Raw genomic sequence first — 15,788 nt, forward strand, 5'->3', positions numbered from 1 at the left:
CAGAGTGGGGCTCTCCCAGCTGTATCCCAGGCTGTGGAGTGTGTGTGTCTCAGGGAGATGATGGATAAAGATGTGGTGCTTTTCTAGGGACAGTCACATTGTTAGAGTAGGGAAGAGGGACCTGCTCTCTCCAGCACACTACAGGAGACTATGGTAGGAGGAGAAGGGGAACAGAAGGTTACCAGCCATTCCTTGGTTGCCGCCACTCTCCTAGCTGCCTGGCCCCTTTGGAGAGAAGCAGATGTGCGCACAGTCTCCTTATCTCGCTCTGACATTGATTCGATGCTACTTTAATTAAGCCTTCCAAATTCCTGCCAGCGCCCAAGTCGGTGGCAGCCGCTGTCCTGTTTTCGACATGCCTGAGCCATCTCTCTCTCGCCTCTCCTCCTCCGCACCTACCTCCGTAGTGCTCCGCTGACGCAGAGAATCCATCACTGCCTGTGACAGCCCAAGCTAGCCTGGTCCTGTACGAAAGTCTCATTTGCAGCCCAGAAATATGATGGGGTGCCCCAAAGTGGCTGATGTCAGCACCAAGCGCGAGTGTCTGCAAACGGGCCATATGCCGTTACCACAGCTACCGTGGGCAGAGGTGGGTGGGGTGTGCCCGATTCCCTGCCTAAATCCCTCCAGCAATGGTACGGCTGGGGAGAAATGATCCTAACAGGAGGAAACACCACGTAGCCACCAAACACGGGGGATGCATCAGCAGTGTAGTCTACAGAAAGGAGGGAGAAACCCAGCCAGACAAACAGCAGCAACCAAGCTACTCTGTATCAATTGCAGGCTGTCCGTGAAAGAACAGTTTTGCGCAGAAGCAGAATACACACACACACAGCATACAAAGCCCATGTGCTCAGACACACTCAGATGGCATACATGTGCGTATGTATGTAGATGGTAGAACGAGGTGAAAAATTTCAGCCCAAACTCCCCCGCCCCCCGCCCCTAAATATGCAGATTCAGGTCGATGGAAACATTTTGTGAATTTGTGTTGAATTTGCTGAATTGTTTTAGTCGCACCAAAATTCTCAATAAAAACAAAATTTCAGTTTTCTTGATTTTTGGACTTGAAACTACTTTTTTGTTTCAAATTTTACTTCAGTTTTATTTAAAAAAAGGTTAAACTAAAGAAAGAAACACAATGTTTACATGCCGCTCCAAACAAAACTTTTCCAAATTTTTTGGTTCTCTGAAAAATGTTCGTTTCGGGTCAACCCAAAATGAATTGTTTCAATTTTATTTTTCAGTTCAAACCAAAAAAAAAAAAAAAATCCCTATTCCCACAGCTCTAATAGACGCTTCCACACGCACACACAGCCTACGGCAGACATTCACTTTGTGTACACATACGCATGCACAACGCAGAGGCTTTGTATGCAAACACTTGCAGTCACACTACACACAGACGTACATTGACACACACACTTAGCTTAAGGCAGCTGATTTTATTCACCCTGTGTACACATTCATATATAGACTCACCCGCGGTCACACTGTATACATATATTACACGCACACACACACATATATAGACAAATCCACACGCCTACTCTGCCTGTGGACGCCCATCCTCACACTGTGCACACACAACACGTACACCTATCGACCCAAATGCCCAAGGTCAGACAGTAAGCAGGCACCTGCAGTCACTTCTGTCCATACACCACATACTGGGACAGACACACATTGCTGATGGCTTCACGGAAGAAACAGCATACACCCTGACACATCTCTGACCATTGCAAGAGGCAGCAATTACCACAGATTATCAGCCCGACAATGACAGGCTGTGTAAAGAGAGACACTGAGCCAACTCTGCTGCCCGGAGACTGGCATACTCAAGTACACTTAGGACATGAATAGCAATTTACGTGCCATCACTGAGGCAAAACCACAATGGCTCTTTTGGCAGCCTCTTATTTTGAAGCCTGTTATTTGTTGGCGTTACAAGCTATAATCACAACAGCAACTTTCAAAACCCTTATCTTCTGTGACGCACCAAATCTATTTCAGAGCCGTAATTGCTATGTCACCAGAGAGTTTGCTGCTTAATGCACTCAAATGCCATTTAGTGTTTGCAGGGTCATTACGGCTATCAGAAAGGGGGAGTGGAGGCGGGGTGGTGTTCAGAACAGACCTGCCGTTCCTACTGTGCCTAACTATTTTAAAGGGTTTTTTTTTAATTCCATCCACTGATTAAACGAGTGAGTGAGTGAGAGAGAGAAAATTGTTCAGACAACAAATGCAGCGCTTGGCTATTTGGCTGATTGGGAAGCCCCCACTTTACTCATGACCGGTAATGGCCTTTATTTCTTAGAATGAAGAAAGCTCTTGCCCCCGGGCAGCCTCATAGAGAAGCCCAGGAAAATATTGATTCATTGTAGGTGTTGTGGCCTTTGGCTACAGCCCGTTTGGTGAGTTATCACCCAGGTGGCTAGCGATGCCCCCCACCCTGATTGGGAAATGCCGCACCATGCTGCTGCTGGTGCCCAGCGACGTCAATGGAAAGATGCCTATTGACTTCCATGGAAACCAGATCACGGCACATGGGATCCAGTGTGCTACAGGTGATGTTTCTCCAGAACTCTGAGCCACTAGCCCAGGCACGTTCGGCTCCAAGGAAGCTCATTATAACAGTACCCATTTCAGTCTCACCTTGCATTTGAAAGGATCTCAAAATGCCTTAGACTAGATGGACGGGGTTCTCCAAAGAGCCCGACACTGGCCGTACTCTGCTCTCATTGACACCTGCAGTAAAAGCCTCACCGGCTTCACCGGGAGCAGAGTTAGGCTATCGCTGACTGCTTCTGGGAATCCCATGGTGTGTACACACACACACACACACACACCATGGACTTAAGGTTGCTCATTGGGTTTTCTCCCAACAACGCAAACTCTAAAAAGCGAGAAATCACAGGTTCAGACAACAGTTACAGCCAAAGGAATATCACTCTCCAAGCACTAGTCTAGGTGACCAGGCCACATCCCTACCCCATCCTCTACAGTGCATACAGCCCCATAATCTGTGTCCAGACTCACCCCCTTCCTGGGGGTTGGCTACAGTGGCAATGTCAAAGCACAGCCTAAGCTCCCTCCCTGAGTATTTCCCTCCAGACTTTGTCTATCCTTGCTCTTGCCTCCTTTATTATTATTTACTGCTCACATGCAAAGACACAATCCCCTCCCTGGCAAGCTTACAGTCTAAGGAGACGGGGGGGGGGGGGGGGGGCGTACAATGTGTGTAAAGAGGACGCAACACACACAAACACTCACACTCTCTCTCTTCTCTGCTGGTTTCCCCTTATATTCCTGCTGGAGTTGACAAGCTACACTTACCTTGATGAGCCAGCCAGCCAGCCAGCCATTCAGCAGCCTTACACTGCAATGCCACGCCCTTGTTTTCACCATTCAAGACCCATCTTCCGAAGTCTCACGCTGCTGGCAGGAGACCTGGGCCCTTTGTTATCTGCTGAGTTTCTTGTGTCCTGAGTGAGGTCCATGATCACCCCTTGGGGCCTCAGGGGGCATGAATGTACCCCCATCTCTCCCTAATACAACTGATAAGAGCAGTGTGCACCAGCCCCGAGTGGGCCCTCCTGCTCTCTCTCGTCTGTAAGGGGTTACAGCACAGGGTACATCAGGGAGTTGCCAGGGGAGCAGGTGACTCAGATGGCTCCTGCCAGCTGCAATGGCTCAGCTGCAAGGAAGCTCCCTGTACTAGAATGTGGGCGCACCTCACAGGCACTAGGCAAAGTGCTGCCCCGACATGGCCTTCTATCTGCATGAGCCTTCTACAGCCCTGGTTACCCCAGACCTCATGGCCTCGGATAGCTCATATCTACCCCACAAGCTCCAGCCTCCTACATGACACACACACTGTGGGAGAGACAAGTGGCTCCCCCTGGTATTTTGGACGAATGCCTTTTTTTGGCTCTCCTCTTGGAGTGCCCAAGGCCCTTTATATTCCTCTGTCAGCCTGATTGCCCCTCTGCTTCAGGATGCAGCCATGGCTGGGATGATCTCACCAACGGAATCACCTCTAGATGTTCTCCTGGCACTGCGCCATCTCCACCAGTCTGGAGGGCAGGGCCTGGTGCTCCCATGTCTACATCTTCACAGATACACTATCGAGTCCTATTATTGGGATCGTGGGTTCGGGCCAATAAGCTGCCCACTCCATACGCTCAGCTGCCCTCCGAGCGCAATCGGCTCATCTCGGAGTCGCTGATGGTTATTTTCTTCCAATTGGGCGAAGGCAGTAGCTACCTGCCCCTGCAGAGGCATCTTGTGCAGAGCTCAGTACACAGCCGAAGAGCCGAAGGCTCCTCTCCCAATGGGACGTAGCAGCCATCTTCTGGTCCCAGTGCTTGTGCCCAGAGGGGCTGAGTTTGGCTGGTTCCCTGGGCAGCACGCATGAGTTAATAAGTCTCTGAAGTGGCTGTTTCTGGAACTGCTGCTGCACCTTCATGAACCACAACAAGAATGGTTGGTTCTCAGCCTGGGCCTCCTACTGGGCTTGTCACTGCAGGGCTGCAATCTGAGCTCACTCTTATTCCTCTGCCATTTCAGTAGGTCATCATCTTCTTGCTCGCCTTGTGCAGGGGGTGTCCAGGCTCCCCACTTGTGGCATCAAATGAGATAGGGCTGAGTCCCTACCCTGACCTCGACAGGGCCGACAGACCTGGAGCAAGCTTCCAAACTCACTGCTTGCCTGGAGCTGAGCTTGACTTGATGGCTCAAAAGAAAAAAAAAACACTACCATGACCGAGCCCTCCGCTGAAGCTTTCTCAGTTGATCTGGTTGTCTCTTTAAGGCTTTACTCCAGCACCACCTCTAACCTGGCTTCCTAGCTCCTCCCCGCACAGAGCCGAGTTAATGAACAGCATGTGGACTCAACAAACAGCCTTACAGAGGGTCTAAACCCTGATAACGGGGTGGGTTCACAGTCAGGTCCGAGCCTCTCTCAGAACCACCCAGCATCTAGCCACGCCAGTACACTGCCACCCTCCCCATCGCAGTGACACTCCATTCAGCAAGTCTGTCTCCTGGAGAACTGAACCTCACCCTAGCCCGCCAACCTTAAACTTTAACCTTCCAGGGCCACATTTACTGTCTATTCCCATAATCAAATTACAATCTCAGCATCCCCATATACCAGCCACCAGACAGAGAAAGAATCCAAAGTTGATTGGAAGTGAATCAACGTTTCCTATCTTATCAAAACCACAAATTTCTAATTGATATCTACCTCGCGGCCTTAAAAACCAATCAGATCAGCTATCAAATACATGCTGCTAAATAAAGCCATACACAAATATTATTGAAATGTGCATGCAAAACACACACACACACAGTGTCTCATATATATTCATAATGTTATATACAAAAATAAAACAGGTCATGGGTCAGGTTGTGCATTGCAGTGTGATTTTCAGTTCTTTGACTTGTGTACTGATGGTGCATGTAGACAGGGTCTTTAGTGTGTTGCTCCGATTGAGTACTGTGATGGTCTTGGGATAATGCTTGGAGACTGGGTATTGTGTAGAGTGTGCATATTGCCCTAACTTAGGATTCCTCTGTTTTTTAGTGTTTGTGGTGCTGTGGTGAAATACACTTGGGCCAACTTAACTCTAAGGGGGGAATTTCCTAGGGTTTTGTTTTTTTTTTTAACACAATTAATCTATTTAAGCGTGAGGGGCCAAACCCAGGGCCAAAGACTAGCTGAGGAGCTGGAGAGGTAGAGCGGTGAAAAACATCCCAAATAATCATATCTCCTCTTCTTAAAACTTTGCACAGCCAGCAATGAGAGTTTTAACCAGTGTGGCTACTTCATCTATCTGCCATGCAAAGCTTTTCATGGGAAACAGGAGGAACCTGGCCTATAATCTTTAGACATCTAGCTGGAGAAACTTTAGCATCAGTCAAAGATGTTGCTATGGGAAGCATAAAGATTTTTAACAGAGCAGATATGATTGTTTCCCTGGCTTTGCAGTTGCCTTAGCGCCACTCCTTAGCCAGCTCCACTCCTGACACATCCCCTGCTTTAAATCCTAGGAGGCACCTTGCTCCCCCACATCTCCTGTCTCTAGTCAACTGCCCCACATGGTTTTCTTCATGAAGAACTTGCATGCTAAAGACATAAGGGTGGGGTTTTCCAATGTGCTCAGCATTGGCCTAACTCCGCCTCTGTTGAAGTCAGTGAAACATCCCTTGACTTCGCGGGGAGCAGAATCAAGCCCAGCCCGAATACCTTTGAAAATCCCACCTGAAAAGTGCTGGGTTCACAGTTTACCAGTAGAAAACGGGAGTGCCAGGGGACAGCAGTGGTCAGTGAGCACTGGACTGGGAAGGCCTGGTGACAGAGCGGCATGCACAAAGGGGCCACAATAGCAGCTCCCTTCTGGCGCAGTTTAGGATGCAGAAAGGTGGCATCTACGCTGAAAAAAAACGGCTCGTGGCTGCGAGTCTCAAAGCCCAGGTCAGCTGACTTGGCCTCATGCTATGGGGCTAAAAATAGCAGTGCAGATGTTCCTGCTTGGGCTGGGCTCCGAGACCACCTGCTCACCAGGATTCAGAGCCTGAGCCAGAATGTCTACACTGCTCTTTTTAGCTCTGTAGCATAAGCCCGGGTCAGTTGACCTGGATCTGAGACTTGTTGCTGCCAGGTTTTACTTTTATTTTTTGTGGTATAGACATTCCCAGAGAGACCACAGAAGAGCAGTTCTTCTCCCGCCAACTTCCTAATGTCTAGGACTTCAGCTCAGGGAACGAGTCTTTCCCCACAGCTCAACTACTAAAGCACTTATTTGCGGAACTAGCTGAGCCATACGGCGAAGGATGCTTTCCTCGCAATGGATGCATCCTTTGCAGAAGGCTGCTGTCTTTGTCAGCTTCCCAGAACTGCCTCTTCCTGCAAAAATGCATCACACAACCTGTGCAATGCTGAAAGCAGTTTGTCCAAAAATATGCCACGATATTGACCAAAACAAACATAGGACAAACATTGCAGAGTGAATAGACATGGCTGTCAGTGAGAGTGGTTATAAGACAAAAATTTGCACATGAAGGTACTTTCCAAATAGAATGCATATTCAATTTGGGAATCATCTATCAGTAAGTCTGTGCAATTTGGTTTGCTAGAGGGAGCTGAAAAAAAGTGTAGGCTCGCAAATGAAATTTCAAAAGGGGTGGCTTAAAACTCGTTGGCTAATTAACCGACTGATTTGTATCCTTGCAAGGAACTCATTCTGAACTGACAGAGTATTTGGGGAACATGGTGTTTAATAAAACACAGCCAACCCTGGCTTTAAATGCAAAAAAGTCAACTATGAATCTGCTATAGAACCTTCATAAAACCACACATATCCAGTTCTGTCCTGTGTGAAATTTCCTATCACGCAAAGTGAATACCACTGCAGAACAGTTAGTTTCTGCCAAAAAGAAGCTCCTCTATTGCAGGAAAAGTGGCATTTTGAGATGGGATTTTCACAGGAGTCTGTGGGACTTATGCAACCAACTCTCACTGGAATTCACTGCCATTTGGGCTCCAAAATCCTTCATGTTCCTTTGAAAATCCCAGCCTTGAGACCCCAAGAGTGCATGTATGGATGTTTGTATCCATGCACACACAGGTTATATAGACAGACAGATACCTGCCACTGAAATGCATCTCTCTCTGGAGTGGAGGGTGACAGCTGTTCAAAGGAGCACAGAAATACTATGCAGCAGTTGTTATGGAAGGGCAGGGAAGAATAGTGTCTCAAACTGAGCTTGTACCTGGAAGCTTGGGGAGACAGAGTATAGGTATCCAAGCCAGTGTTTGGCCATAACATGACATTTAACTGGCCTACACTCAGGATCTCCCAGGCCAGAGTTCTAGCCCACATGGGGAGAGCACTCCGGGAAGCAGATCAGAAATCTACCCAGCTCATGTGTGTGTGTGTGTGTGAGAGGGGGAATGCCCACACTGCACCCTCCCTGTGACTGCTGCAGTCTGCTCCGTATGGCACAGTAGGCCAGCTCCACAGGGTGACTGGCACCCTTGGGGCACATGGAAGAAGCAGCCCCTGCATTCATAAGTGCAGGGACTGGCGCCTTTGCAAGGTGTGGGAAAAGCTCAATGCACCCACCCTCCTGCACTCACAGGCTAAGGACAAAAGATAACCCACCCCTTCGTGGCCACCAGCAGCCAAATCGTGAACATCTCGCGAGTATCACAGCGCCGCCGGCTCAGGACTAAAAGGGAAGCGCGCCATCTGCTGAGTCACCAGGATTCCTGGCTCCCCATGAAGCAGACACTGTCATTGCTCACAGCCAGCGAGTTGCTCATTGGAATGGTTTAACAGAGACAGCTATGCTGGGGCTTTATGGACTGGAGCGTTGGTCTCCCCCCCGCCAGCTGGTCCCTGGGAATGCCATGGCACCAACCCAAGAATGCTGTGTGTCAGGAGTGCCAGAGACAATGTAGGATCCAGGCCTGTATTTTTGCCTGAGATAGTATTTTGGGTTTTGCTTGCCTGTTTGATTTTTTGATACACATACATTCTTACTAATATGTGTAAACAAAGGACAAAGACACTGTGTATGTTGCTTCTGCCTAACCAGGTGGGTTTGTTGGTATAACAGGAACAGATAAGAACAATTAAAGTGTTACTGGGCATGGTGGGAGTATAATATATGAGCACACACTTTAAGACTGCCTCAACTCCTATCTCAAGGCAAGGTCAAGCAACCAGTCGGGAGGGGCAAAGGCAGATTGGGGGGAAGGTATAAAACACTAAAAGGCCAAAGAAATGTCCGCCCCTGATCATAGCACAACCTCACTCCTTACCCTTCCTATGGGGTACAAAAGGGGTGGGACGAAGACCCCAGATCCATGACCCCCCAAAACAGAACATGAGCATAAGTTGTAAGGGGTGGGACTGTGGGCGTGCATTTCAGGTATAATTATGCCTGCTGAGGAGGGGGGGACGGGACACTGGGAAACAAGGCTCTGCAGCATCACAGTTATGGTGTACATGCTTGCTGGAAACTAACCCAAATAAACGTTGCCTGCACTTTGGACTTCTGCTTTCTGTCTGCGTGACAAGAACCAGTGGAGAGGGTGAAGGGAAAGCCCTCTAACACTCTGCACTTGCCACGCCAAGATCTCCCCAAAGTGATGAACTCACCTGCGGTGGCCCCTCCTCCGACAAACGAGCCACGGGAAGCGTGGCCAGAAGTGGCCTCAAATGGCTGAGGGCCTAGCTCTGTGGGTGTCTAGTTGGCAGGTAGGGCTCTCAGCTGGGATGTGGGAGACCCAAGTTCAAGTGATTCAGAGCAGAGATTTGAGCGTGGGTCTTGCACATCTCAGGGGGAGGGACTGAACCTGGTGGCTAGGCTGGGGTCGCACTCGCTCCACCTGTGAAACCTTCCAGAGGGCGCATCCGTCGAAACCGATATGTTCTTGCACAACGTTTCGGTTCTGACAAAAGGGCATTTTCCGATGGAAAAAAGTTTGTGGCGCATTTTTTGACCAGCATCCTCATTTCAGACTCGCAAAGCCTGGCTTTTGCATTCATCAGTTGGAAAAGTGGCTGCTCAGCACCCTGTGAAATTTTGGCCCTGGCCACTTTGCCACACCAGTGGCAAAGCCAAGAACAGAACCCAAGAGTTCGGATCCCCAGTCTGGAGTCATTGTCACAAACTCAGCAGTTCCAACCTGAAACGCTGGGTCCCATCTCTAGGCACGAGAGGGCCATTCAGTTGCTGGCCCCTCTGCTGCGACTGCCAACCAGGGGGCCAGTCTGTGCAATTCGTGTGTGTGTCATGGACACGTGGCCACAGCCTGACAAACAACTCACAGCTGGCACTAGTTAACCCCCTTGCTGGCATGTAAACACCCCTCCCTCTCAGCCTTAGACATGGCCCCCAGCTCAGGGGAGGCGAGGGGGGACTGGGGAAGGAAGGCTGTCTGGCTGCATGGTTTTCTTACCTGCCTGCTTTTTGACCCAAATTGGTCCTGGAACAGAGGCGCTCCGGCACTCATAGCCCCCCATCTCTTTGAACAACTCTAGAAGTCCAGCTCCTAGGACCCTAGAATCCTGGGCACTTCTGGGTCCCAACCCTGTGACTCAGGCCTACGTTACCTCTACGTTACCCTAATATTTACATTTTTGTTCTCGCCCCTCCTAGGCCGTGTCTCACCAGGGTTCAGACTCCCCACCACTTCCTGTCAGTCCCGTTCACTTTATGAGTCAAAAGGTGACTCCTGATTCCAACAGCCAGCGATGCTAACTCCACCTGGGATACGCAAATCCAGCTGTTTGCTCTCCGCCTCAGACATCAAACACAGGCAATACAGATTGTACGGTTGGGTGGGAGCTGATAAGGCTGTTGACAATGTACAGGGCAGAAGGGAATCCAGCTATTTTAGCTCTGCAGAGCTAAAAGAAGCAATCATTTGGGATTTGTCAGTAATGCGGGAGCTCTGACTAGAAGACACACTGGGTGCCGGTCTACAGCATACACAGAGGCCCTTTTGGCTCTGTCTTGACTACAACCTTATTTTAAGACTGAGCATCCAATGGGAGACATGATGCCAAGGCAGTGACGGCAGAGGTTGAAAGACCATAGTGGGGAAACTTCCTTAGTTGCATCTGTCACTAAACTATGCAATGACAGAGCTGGGAAACACTCTTCAGATTATTCAGCCTCAGCACGCAAGATCTCTGCAAGATCAACATAGTCTTGACCCCCTGCCGCAAATGGGATCTTCAGCAGCATGAATTCTACCTGGGTTTTAACGCATGCATCTCAGAGTGCTTCCAGTGATGGTTTAAGCTGTGACCGGCAACGCACAGTCTCCTGTGTTGCTGATCACTTTCCCCTAGACACTCATGCCCCCAGAGTGGCGGGCTGTGTGCTCTATTCACTCAGCTGCTCTCACTGTTGTGGGCAGTCTCTTTACTCTGGAAGCTGGGAATTCTGCACCGATGTGAAATGTAACTGGGTCCGGTCGAGCTCTGCTGTAGTGTGACTACAAGCCCCAGCCTAGCGGCTCGCTCTGCCTGTAGTCTGAGTTGGACACAGTGTTCTTCTCCACTTCCTGTCTTAAAATTGCTGCGGAGTGGTAAACACCCGTCAGAGATCTCCCCAGAGGTGGCTGTGTTTCAGTGGTGGGGGGGAAGGGCTTCCTGTAGAGACAGTTTGTCGAGGACTTTGGGATCCTCCGGGATGAAAGGAGGTATAGAACTTATGTGATAATGAATGCTACATATAGCAGTGTACTGTCAGGGATGGAAGAGACACAAAGTATTTGGGGGGAAGGGGGGAGCCTCAGACAGAGAGACAAACAAAGATGTTTTCTTGACCTGCTGCTTGTTTGCAAATAATCTGTCCCTCACCCCCCAGCTGAGCAATGTCTCAATGCATCCAACCAATGAGCAAGGAGCTTCGTGCCGGTCACACCTGAGAAACACCGCCAGGAACAGCCCTCTTTTATGCATTTTTTTAAACCATTAGCCAACTTGCCATCCCCACATAACTCCCCTCCCTCTCCCAACCCCTTTGGGCCGAATACTCCTCTCCCCCCCAAACCAGCCATCAAGTCCCCTATGCCCCTGAACTGAAAGTGGAAACATATCGCACAGCCCCCGTCTGTGTCACCACAGATTCTGACTTTCTAATGCTCTGTCAAGGCTCATTTGGGTCCCCCCAGTTCTGCTGCTGGCCTGTAGTACCTGGCTGAACAGAGTGGGGGTGCTCTACTAGGCCCTGGGGCTTGTATTTGGCTCTTGAGATTGCTCTCCCTCCTTCTGTCACCCTCCACCCCCCCGTTAGTAGCAACTCCCCCAATATTTTGACTTAACCCAGAATGCTGCTATTTTCAAATACTTCCCTGGCCATAACAAGCTCAGCCTCTCCTCGGGGGTATTTTAATTTATACAAAAGTATCATATCTTATCACGATCAGTCTCCAATTCAGTTGCTCTTCAGTATTAAAAATCCAGAAAGGGAATAAATTCAGCGACCGTAGAAATTAATGTGGAACGATGGGATCTTTCATCTGGCATTTCCAAGCACAGTTTTTGCAATGGGCTTATGTAATCAGACATAATTATCTGCACATGTTCAGTTGCATTACTTCACAAAGCCGCCTGGCTCTGCCTCGTGACGTCAGGTCTCTGTGCTAAGCCTTAATGTCCCTTTTTCTCAGCACAGCTGAATTAAAAGGAAGGTAAAAGCAACGAGCCAAGCCTTCTGCCACGTGTCTCTCTCCATGCGTGGTGGCGTTCTCTCGCTACACCCCTACATTGGTGGATTTTTAAAATTTTTTTGGCCATCCCAATGCCATGTAGTCTTGATTTTCTGCCTAATGCTGGAAAATCTCTAATTTCAGCCTCCATTTGGCTCCGTAAAGGAAATACAAGGGGGATCAAAGCAAGGGGCTTCCCTTCGTGCGAGCTGGTTGCAGACTGAGAGAATGGAGACGGCTGGATGCCATGTCCCGCCTGAGAGAGAGAGTGAACGAGCGCAGGGAGGTTGTTTTAATGCTTCCACTCATATCATATCTCATTCCCGGTGCCTTTGTTTCAAAATGACATGAACTCACGGCGAACGCCTGGTGGGACCAAGGGCGTCCTGCCCATTCCTGCAGTGAAGGTGGCAAGTTTGGAACAGATCCCCTTGGGTGGGCTGCGTATGGATCCAGAAGGCTATCTGGAGAGACAGGGAGGGGTCTAAACCCTTCACCTCTCCTCTGCCCCCACCGCCAATGGATTCCTTTTCTCTCCCTCCCTCTCTTCCCAAGTCAGATGCACCAAAAACAAAACCACATTGCAAACACATTTCCCTCTTCCGAGCATCCCCAGCCTGATTCCGTGACCTCTAAAAGGGCCAGAGAAAAACAAAACAACCACTCCTCGAGAACAGTTTCCTTTTCCAGGCTGCCCTCTTGTCCCCGCTTGCTGTCACTGCCGCTGAGATGGCGGACGATTGATCTGAGAAATGAAGTTGGATTGCTGTCCCGAATCTACACTCGGTTCTCCTTGTGTCTGTCTGATCGATTTCACTCTGTACGACACAGCTTGTCGCTATGAATTTTCATGCTACTTGGGAGCCGCCAGCGCACCCAAGAACAAGTAGAAGATGTTTTTTCACCCTCCCCCTCTTTTTTATCATCATCATCATCATCATTTTTTGGCTTTAGACGCCAACTAGGGGAAGCGTTATTTTTAGACCCTGGCTCTGTCCATGATGGGCTCTGGCCATTGGCCTCCTTGTGGAGATTTCAAGGCCTGGCTCGTGGTGACATTCCCTACCACTGCTCTACTAGGTGTCACCTGTTTAGCAGCTCCTCTCAGCTGAACGCATGTGGCCGCAGGTGCCTTGCAAACGCTGATCATGTCTGACAGGCCTAGACGCCAGCTGCCTGCATGAAGCCTGCCCAATCACCACTTTTTGTGGGCAGAACTCTGCCGTTGGCGTGACCGATACAGAAGCAATAAACTAGGTGACCGTAAAGCTAAGACAAGTGCTACTAAGTGGCATTCTGAGCCCTATGGCTTTGAAATAATTGGGAGTGAGAGAACAAAAATGAAACACACACAAAAAAAAAGAAAGAAAAACAAGCCTATTTTTCTTACACTGATGCCCTGCGGACTATACATCTGACTTGCTGCGAGCCCGTCATTGTATCCTCCTGTCTGGCTGATAACATGGCGAAGGGTATCCACCTAAACAGACCAACAACAACAAAAAAGAGAAAATTAGAGACAGAGAGAGATTATTAGGCAAAGCCACTCTGGTTTGTATTTCGGCATGTTATCAAAAACCCAAACACTGTGATCATTTGCAGGGCGACTTTTGGGATGGAAGATGGAGGACACCCTCCCCCCGCCGGCATTGTCACTCTCGGTTGTCAGTTCTGAGCATTGCAACAAAGACAGTGGGGAGGAAAGAAAACTCAACAGGGGCAGTCAGTTCCTTGCTGCAGCTAACTCAGTGATTATGCACAGGAAGGAAACTCTAGCTCCCCTTCCCTCTTTCTGCCCCTCCATGCTTCAACCCACTGGGATGCCCATGTCAACCAAAGAGACGCAAAGTCTAGGTGAGCGTCATTCATGTGACTTCTTTGCTTGTTTCCGGAGGGCATGGAGTGTGTGCATGCCTACCATTGCAATAGATCACCATCCCTCCCACACCTCGCCTTGCTGCTCCCCTCCCCCAGTTACCATCCCACACCACAAGCTGGCTGATCCCCGTCAATGACACCTTGCTCTGCATCCATGGTGACAACAGGGATGGCTTAGAAACTCTCTTTGCCAAGGTGGAAATGTTTGAGTGGGCATCACCTCCCACCAGCTGCAAAGCCCTGACTGCCAACTGGACCCATGGAGTTGTTGTTGGTGGATGGGAAGCAAGAAGTCTATAGAAAATGTTATGTGCATCTAAGATAATTAGCGGGCATGACCCTCTGTTGTCCAAAGCTGTTGACACTCCTGAAATGATGCCCAAAGCCCTTCTCTGTCTCATTGGACTCGAGAGGGGCTGTATGGCTGCCTAAGCCTGTGCTGTTGGTTGTTAATTAAAACAGGGCGTATTTGTACATTTCAGCATTGCTCTTCTTTCAGCAGATACCGAGCTTCAGCATCAAACGAACGAGTGGAAGCCTTGCAAATGAAACGCCAGTACGAACATCTGGTCCCGTCCCTTGAAAAATAAAGCAAGCGAGCTAGACCTTGGCTAATTTCATTTGAGCACACACCTGTTCTTTTAAACCTCTCCTAACACAAACTAACAAGCCAGAGCCAAATGCATTCACAAAGTGTGGGCAAGATTCCCCAAGACAATGGTTTTTTTTTGGTTTGGTGGGGGTCGGGAGGTTTTTCCTGTTGGTTTGTCTGATTGGTTTGTTTGCACCATTTAAGATTTCTCTTTTGGGACCGGAGTGGGAAATGCCAATACAATCAAGGGCTCTTCCAACACTAACGCATTCACTGGCAGCACATCGGATGGGTCCCTACCTGTGACTGCACGTTGGCTCCAACCTGGGCCCCTTGGTAAGAATCCCCATTGAGTGACTGCACGCTCATGAACAAATCTCCAGAGTTTGACATGTTAAAAGAACTGGAAGAACCTGGAAAGGAAAGAGTGAGGCACCTGAATCATAGAAAGGAAAAGGATCCACCCCGCAACTCTCAGCCAAGAGGAAGGAACGACATGCAAAGCAACCCCAAAATGAAAACAAAACACACAGTAGGTTAGTAGTATGAAGAACAGAGCAAGCAAAAAAAAAAAAAGGGTGCAAACTTGAGGTTATACAAAGCCACACATCATTACATCTCAACATAAGGCTTATCCTTTAACAGCTTCCCAACTGGGGGGAGAGGGGGAACGACGGATATTTTCGAAACCAGCCTAGGGGACTGGGATGCCCAATTCCCATTCATCTGAGCACATCCAAATCCTTTAGACAGTTTTGAACAGCTTAGCGCATAAAGGGCAGATTATTTACTCGTCCCCGGGACAGAACTCCCACAGATGTTCATAGGAGGTCTGCTGGTGAGAAGAGCGTGGAATGTGCTTTCGCGGAGGTGAGGTGATAAAAGAAGGGGTGCTGCTCCCTCCACGATAAATCCATTAATGGACAACTTCATCAGGTGGGGGTAGCAGTCATCCATGAGCTAAGGTTCACAAGGACGGGAAGGCATCGTATAGCCTTTTCTTAACATCCTTTGACATCCCACACTTCCATTCTGGCTTCATTGGTTAGGCAACTCAAGCACCCATGATGGACCATCAGAGAA

At 49.2% G+C, this 15,788-nt stretch overlaps 1 protein-coding gene across 4 annotated transcripts in view; it reads right to left on the reverse strand.

Annotated features, from left to right (window-relative positions):
• The window catches only part of PBX1 (PBX homeobox 1), a 243,261-nt gene that overhangs the window by 10,677 nt on the left and 216,796 nt on the right, over positions 1–15,788 (reverse strand). For 2 of the 4 annotated variants that reach the window (XM_048860127.2, XM_048860126.2), the window contains exons 7-8: positions 15,006–15,118; positions 13,626–13,715 (exon numbers count right to left, since the gene is read on the reverse strand). In XM_048860127.2, the coding sequence (XP_048716084.1) occupies positions 13,626–13,715; positions 15,006–15,118 (203 nt within the window). The remainder of the gene's footprint in view (positions 1–13,625; positions 13,716–15,005; positions 15,119–15,788) is intronic. The other 2 variants (XM_048860130.2, XM_048860129.2) reach the window with 1 other exon arrangement.

This window comes from Caretta caretta, chromosome 8, assembly GCF_965140235.1.
Source record: "Caretta caretta isolate rCarCar2 chromosome 8, rCarCar1.hap1, whole genome shotgun sequence".
In the NCBI taxonomy this organism is placed as follows: Eukaryota; Metazoa; Chordata; order Testudines; family Cheloniidae; genus Caretta; species Caretta caretta.